This window comes from Rhipicephalus sanguineus, chromosome 8 (genome assembly GCF_013339695.2).
Source record: "Rhipicephalus sanguineus isolate Rsan-2018 chromosome 8, BIME_Rsan_1.4, whole genome shotgun sequence".
Classification (NCBI taxonomy): Eukaryota; Metazoa; Arthropoda; class Arachnida; order Ixodida; family Ixodidae; genus Rhipicephalus; species Rhipicephalus sanguineus.
Window position 1 is genome coordinate 149,666,526 of NC_051183.1, and position 7,106 is coordinate 149,673,631.

Sequence of the window (7,106 nt, forward strand, 5' to 3'; positions counted from 1 at the left end):
TTTCGGCCCAGTTGATAACTAACAGACAATAATGCCAAGGAAAGTATAGAGGGTGTTATATCTAGTAATTAGAATGTAAATGTGAAGAAAGTAAAGTGGACGAAAACATAACTTGCCGCCGGCAGGGACATCGGTCCCTGCCGGCGGCAATTATCTTTTCGTCCACTTTACTTTCTTCGCATTTATATTCTAATTACTGGAAATAACACCCCCTGTACTTTCCTTGGCATTATTGTCTGTTAGTTCTCAATTATATTGTGTCTAACGAAGAAAAACGAGCCGTTAAAAGTCACCTTGTTTCCTTCATGCTTAAGCTTTAGAAGTCCAGCCATGTTTTACAAATGTATTTTCTACCACCAGGTTTCTTTCTTTTATTTCAGAAGACATGGTCTGATCCTTGTGGTTTTTGACAAATTAGGCCGTGAGTCCCCCATGGCAAGCGGAAACCGCATCGCTCCTAAAAGTTTTAATGGAGGCCCTGAATAAGAGACACCCCTCCCCCCCTTTCCCTCGCCCTCCCCCCCCTCCGACAAAAAAAGCTTAAGGCAGCTTTGAACTAGTCGTGCCTATCCTGAAGGAACAGTGAAGCCCGGCGGCCTTCCTTATTGCCGTTTAGTTTTCTGTCTATATTCCTGACTTTCTTTCTCTCTGTTTTTTTTTCATTTTTTGTCTCTATGTATTTATTCATTTCCCTCTCGGTCGTAATTTCTATCTTCTTTTTTTTTGCATTTCTACCCTGTTTCTTTCGCTCCCTATTTCTTTCTTTCTCTTCGATTGTTCCTCTCTATTTTTTTGCTTTCTTTGTCTTTCTGTCTTGCACTCTGTTTTTTCTAGTTCTTTTTTGTGTCTCTTTCTTGCAATCTCTTTCCTCTATGTTTTTTCTAACTCGATTCGCTTCGTTCCCTTTATTTTTTTCTCTCTTTCTTGCTCTGCATCTCTTTCTCTCTTTATTTGACTCTATCCCTTTCTCTCTTCCTCTGCTCCTTCTCTCATCTATTCAACGTATTGCATGCTATGCCGGACACATCGACGCAGCGGGAGAACATTCGCCGGGCGCGCGAGTCCGGTGAGCGAAGCAGAAGATGAAGAGGAGACGAAAGAGCTTGCGCTGGGCGCTGTTTCTTGCACACGCCTTTAAAGCCGAACCTCGAGTTTAAACAGTTCCGCTGTTAATACAGGCGAACATGCAGGAGGTATTACTACAAACACTGCAGAAATAAGACAAGTACTTCAACATATGTGCACTATAATAAGCAGTTTATTTCCAGGAGCGACACAGTGAGGACGTACAAATTGAGAATTTAAATTTGGAACTAATATTAAGTTTTTAGAAAACATTCCAGATTACTAAATTTATTGTCACAGAAATCAAAGCGGTTAGTATAAAAATAGCTCATGCAACAACTCCAGGAAGGCTGTGAACTCTCGCAAGTGAGTCCGTTGTTATTGGTCCTGCTTCGCCAAACAGGGCATCGCTTCGCGAACGCAGATATGGTTCAGCTCATCGGCCTTTTCCAATGGGGATCTCGAAGCCGATGCCCACAGAGCCTTGCGGCCTGCCTTTGTACGTCTTGCCGTCGATGCGTGTCACACCGTGTGCAACTCCACCAGAGGCCACCACTCGTGTGCCGCCCCTGCTACGATACAGGTCGTACTCGCCGTGCACAGAACCACCCACATTGAAGTTGCGATGGTTGCGACCTCCGCCAGACGCCTCCACGTTAAAGCGGTGCTGTAAAAAGGCGTCATAAACAGTCTTCCTCCAACAGACAGGCAAAGAGATGGCACGTTTGGGCAGGGAACAGGCTATATAATTGGCCAGAACAATCTTGAAGACGAAAGCCAGATGTGTAAACTGTGACACAATGGTATATACATGTTTACCGCACAAGAACAAAAAAAAAAGATTTAAAAGCGAGTGAATGCGAGCCAGTTGGTAAGAATCCATGGTTAAAAAAACAGCGCGAAGAAGACGCGGACAAGAAAGAACCGCGCCCGAAGCGGACCGCGTAGTTCTCGAATGTATCGAAGCACTACCGTCGAAACTTGCAAGCTCAGGACGCATCAACCTGCGTGGCATCGTGTCCTCGTTACAGGAGAAGAACTACAAGCTTCTGCAGTCCGACAAGGAGGGAGCCTTTGTTGTGGTCCATCCAGACCAGTACCGACTTTTATCCGACAAAGCCTTCAGCGAGAACTTCAAGATGGCAGAAGAATTCAACCCATCAAAAGCTAAGAAGGTGGCTGTGGAAGTATGTGAAGAAGCGGGTTTACGGAAGCTTGCTACATCACTCAAGAACTCAAAGTTCTGTGTCTTAAGGCCTTCTCTCTGCCAAGACACACAAAGAAGGTACCCCTTTCCGGGTGATTGTCTCCGAGGCTGGTTCTTGGCAAAGGTGCTTAGGAAGCTATTTACTCAATTGTTTGAAGCTTCTTGAAGTGAATGACCCGTACATGGTTCGCAGGGCGTCTGAGGTATCGGATTTTCTAGCCAGGTCTTGCCCTGAGGGAACGCAGGCGTTCTCAGTGGACATCAAAGACCTATTTTACTCCCTGCCGCAAGAAGACCTCGTCAGAGTCGTGAAGAAAGGTATAGAAGAGTACGGAGTCGTACGGTTTCAAACACCATAGGAACCAGTGCCTCCAGTTTGAAGAGTTGCTGGTGCTGTACCTCCGCTCCACAGCGGTTGAACACAATGGACAAATGTACGTACAGAAGAATGGCGTTTGCATCGGCTCGCGCATCGCACCTGTGTTGAGCGATCTGCTTTTAGCACATTATGATGGGATCCTCGATGAGAAGCTTCAGTCCGCCGGCTGGGTCCGGATCTTCCGGTACGTCGATGATTACCTGGTTTATTCCGGGTCCAACCAAGGAGACCTCCTGTGAAGTGGAAAGAATACTTGGCATGTTCCGGTCCTGTTTCCAGGCCTTACCTTCACCCGAGAGCTGCCTGTTGAAGGCAGCAAGATTCGCTTCCTTGAACATGGAATCTACCTCGGCCTAAACCACACCTGCTGGTCTTACGCACCACGATCTAAGAAGCTCCTCCTGCCGTTTACATCGAATCATTCAAAGATTGTGAAACGGGCCATCGCTTGTGGAGCCCTGAGAAATGCCCTCGTTCGCTCCTGCCACCACTCGATCGCAAGCAGCTATGGGTCGCAGGTTCAGAAGCTAAAGGAGAGTGGCTACCCGGAGAGCCTGCTGATCTCGTTGACTGCAGCTCTTTTGCGAGAAGTGAGGTCAACGAGGGAACGCATCCGGCCGAGCCTTCAGAAGTCTAAGACTGTGGTTATCCCGTATGTACACAGTGTGTCCCACCGCATCAAGAAGGCCGCTGGGCGAGCGGGGGTCCATGTAGTATTGTCGGCCCCCAACAAACTGAGCTCCCTTTGCAAGAGGGTGAATGAGAACAAGCAAGGCAGCAAGAGTTGTGTAAAAAAGCACGCAACTAACTATGTCCCTTGCACGTGTGAAGTAGTGTACGATGATCCCGACCTCGTGTGGGGGTGCCTATATCGGGCAGACGGGCCGTTGCCTGAACGACCGTCTGCGCGAACACGCCAACAACTCAAGGCAAGAAGCGGCAGCACTTTGCCATTCACTGTGCTAAATGTGGCTGCCAACCTCGTTTTAAGGAGACCCGTGTGCTGCGCACATACAAGGACCAGACAGCACGTGAAGTCTACGAGGCTTTCCGCAATGAAATGTAAAGATGAATGCATGTGTAGCGAGCCGTCTATTAACTAACAGCACAAGGAGTGTTGCTATCTCCGTAACTAATCACCTATGACTAAACGACATTGTGCCGCTGGACGCATGCGCCGCTAGAAGCTCTCTTATGTTTCCCTTCCCCATTTTTTCTGTATCTGTGTATATGTTGCGCGGTTTAACAATAAACCATCAGTTGGCAGCAGCGCTAGTCCTGTGTTCTTTCTTGTCCGCGTCTTCTTCGCGCTGTTTTTTAACCATAAAAAAAGATAATCCAACTGCGGTGAAAAGGTTGGGGAAGAAAACAACACCATTAAAGCTGCAATTGTAAGCACTGGGTTAGACAACTTGGCGTTCTTAGTTGCGTTTTACAGTCTCGAAACCTTTCACGAGCATCATCTCGTCAACAGGGATCTGATGAGGCCACCTGAATTCCTAACATTTATCTGATGATTGTGGCAGTATTGAGGGAGGGCCCCTTAACGACGTGAGTTGCTATGGTGAAACAGTTCGTTACGATATAATGTTTGCGGTGGCTGCTATTGCTATGAATGACAAAGAAATCAAGCTTTAGAAGAGACGCACTTTACATTAAGGTAGAAAAACGCACTGCAGTACATCAAAATCAAGAGCATGTTGACAATAATTTTCCGTACCTCATTTTTACTTACGAATGAAATTCTAATGACGTTTTTGGCAATGTTGTTTTAGGAGCAAATCAGTTTTCTGCGTAATGTGGTCTTCAATGCCATTATTGCAGTAATAGGTGATTTTTAACCAGATTGTTGATGCAAATATGTGAAAATGTAAAATATTAGAATACTGCAATGACATTGAGGGACCTTTTGGCAGAAGCTCTGATCTTCAGTAACAGTGTAGTATCTGGGGACGGACGCAGTAACCATGCAAGACCAACGTAAAATCAATGGAATGCAGACACTGGTAGGAGTCTCAACGTACGCTATACGGTAATGCTTTAAAAGTTGGGTTCGCCGGCTACATTTAGCCTTGTGTATTTTTTCCTACTTTTTATGGATTAAAGGCATAAACATGCTTGAAAGTTTCAAGGTTAATGTTTCTATGTACTTCGGATGACAATATTTGTGTACCCTACACCCAGGAAGCTCGAGTTCCTGTAAAGCTTGGAGTCCAAGGGTTCGAGAACCAGCACATTTTTAAAGCGTAACTTCGAGTTGACATTCACTGCGTAGTAAGTACATATTTCCCATGTGTTTCATATGGAGCTCAGCGTATTCATCGTATGGTAAAAGGATTACGTGCAAACACATCTGTTATGAAAGTAGCCTTACAGTCATCGTAATCATCGTCGGCCTATATTATATTTTGTTGGAGAAAAATCGCACCGAAAACGGCAAAAGGACAGGCAAGTGCACGGGACAGTCGCCAGTCCCGTTTGCCTGTCTGTCCGTGTGGTGTTTTGCGCTGCGATTTTTCCTTCAAGAAGCCATTACCATCGAATTCAAGAAAACGTTATAAATTCCTAGAAGGGCTTAATTGTGCGTCCTTATCTGCGCGAAATTTTCATTGTCAGGCGGCGCTTCATCTGACAACAATAAGTCAGCAAAACGACTTGCTCCCTTGCTACCCTTCGACGCGAACACCATCCCCCCCTCCCCCCATTGCCCTCCACCCCTTTCTTGTTTTTCGCGGACTATTCATCTTTCCTTTTGACTCACCCAATTCGGCACGCCGGCTCCGCATTCTTTCCCACACCCAGCCCCGTTTTTGCAGTTGCCGTGTCCTTCTGCTTTGTTAGGATTGGAGGAGAGGGCACGGAGCACATACCCACTCGCGCTAAGGAAAGCAGATGAAGCTCTGAAGAAGACAAGTGCGCCTGTGGAAACGTCGTCTCCTGCCCCCTGTTTACGAATTTTTCATGTATTCTGCATGTGATTCTTGCCCCACACGTGTTACCCTAAATATGAAATTTAGAAAATACTCTTCAGCAGCACAAAGGCGAAGGTATTTCTGCATTCATTATGATATTAAGTGTGCCTAAATAGCCGTTTTTCAAGCACTACGCATTCCGTGAAGCGAAGCTCTCACAGAAGAGCAAAAAAAATCTGCCACTTACTCGTGGAGCAGGGGGTTGAAAGTTGAAGTTGAACCGTCTCCTCTGTAACAAGTGAAACAGAACACTGTCGGTACCTTTTCTTAAGTGTCTGACAGCACCCGCGGAGAAAATCGGCGGTGAAGACATACAATGTGAACAAAGTGATAGGTAGTAGTTATTTACACTTCGTTAGGAAATTCGGTGTTTTCCGTGTGAATGCAATGAGATGGTTATGAGGTAGCCCATGATGAAAGATGTATTAATTCCGATGAGATGTTCTTTACTTATGTGTAAATCTAAGGGAATGAGCGTTTTCGCATTTTTTTCTTTTGTGGGAATTGGGTATAGCCGAGTTTGGGATCAAAGTTTCGCGTTTAATATGTCAGCGCCACACTGGGGTTTCTTGGCAACTTTGTCCAGTAATTATGATTTTATTATGTGTATAGATTTAGAAACTACGCAAATTAGTCGAGACTTCTGCACATAGCAGTGCGCGAAAACGAGACAGACGAGTCCACAAGGAGCTGGGGCGTAGTTCACCTATCGATAGCGAGAGCCATTTCTTTACCCTACTAAAAGAAACATCCTGCTTTCAAATATCTAAGCGTTGCCAGATTGAACAGAGATTCTTTTAAGAATGCACCGATTAGGTGAAGCAGCACTGGCATTTAGCGTTTTCGATATTTCGTTATTTATCCTCAAGACTGTGTGACGTATGTATTAGACACATCAGTGTACACGAATGAAATCATCAGTGTTTCATGTGAATTACGCCTGTCGTGGAAACGTAAGCAGTGTTATACGAAACAGATCCCTTTTTCTTAATGCAGTGTACACGTAGTGTCTATTATCAGCATGCTCGAATAATGAGATGATACTTACTTGGGCACTGGCAACAGCAAGAACTGAAAGTAAAAAATATAAACATCGTTAGCACAACCACAAGGAGTGGTCACAAAAATGTGAACAGTGCCTAGAACCTAATAATTGAACATGGCAATAACCTGTGAGAGCGAATAGCAGAGCGATGATCACAGCGCGAGTCATGGTAAGTAGCGAGGTTCTGTCCTGAAGCCCGAGCAACACAGAACGCGAATGCTCCTCCATCGGGCCGGCTAGTTTATATAGGAGGCATGTGTGTCCATCATTCCCTCAGCGTTAGCTTTAGCCAGGGGCGTATCCGATGCCCTGGCAATCGTCTGCTTATGTTCATCGCCGGAAAACCCGCCTTACACAGCCACATGAAAACAAAAAGTCCGAACGTCAACCTGGAAGAAGTTGTAGAAAAGCTCCTTAAAATGTATCCAATGCCAGCGA

General features: G+C 45.6%; 1 protein-coding gene across 1 annotated transcript; it reads right to left on the bottom strand.

Moving 5' to 3' along the window:
• Positions 1 to 1,245: 1,245 nt before the first annotated feature.
• On the bottom strand, positions 1,246 to 6,880 carry LOC119402402 (uncharacterized). The gene is made up of 4 exons (XM_037669542.2): positions 6,794 to 6,880; positions 6,672 to 6,694; positions 5,811 to 5,852; positions 1,246 to 1,732 (listed from the first exon to the last, which is right to left on the bottom strand). Exons 1-4 carry the CDS (start codon positions 6,834 to 6,836, stop codon positions 1,502 to 1,504), a joined length of 339 nt encoding a protein of 112 aa, XP_037525470.1. The 5' UTR covers positions 6,837 to 6,880; the 3' UTR covers positions 1,246 to 1,501.
• Between the last annotated feature and the right edge of the window lie 226 nt (positions 6,881 to 7,106).

What these genes read in the sequence shown, in the direction of transcription:
- LOC119402402 (XM_037669542.2), bottom strand. Translation starts at nt 6,836, where the DNA reads ATGACTCGCGCTGTGATCATCGCTCTGCTATTCGCTCTCACAG. An exon ending in TTGCTGTTGCCAGTGCCCAA is followed by an intron (nt 5,853 to 6,671) that starts GTAAGTATCATC and finishes CACTTGTTACAG; the next exon opens with AGGAGACGGTTCAACTTCAA. An exon ending in TTCAACCCCCTGCTCCACGA is followed by an intron (nt 1,733 to 5,810) that starts GTAAGTGGCAGA and finishes GCCTTTTTACAG; the next exon opens with CACCGCTTTAACGTGGAGGC.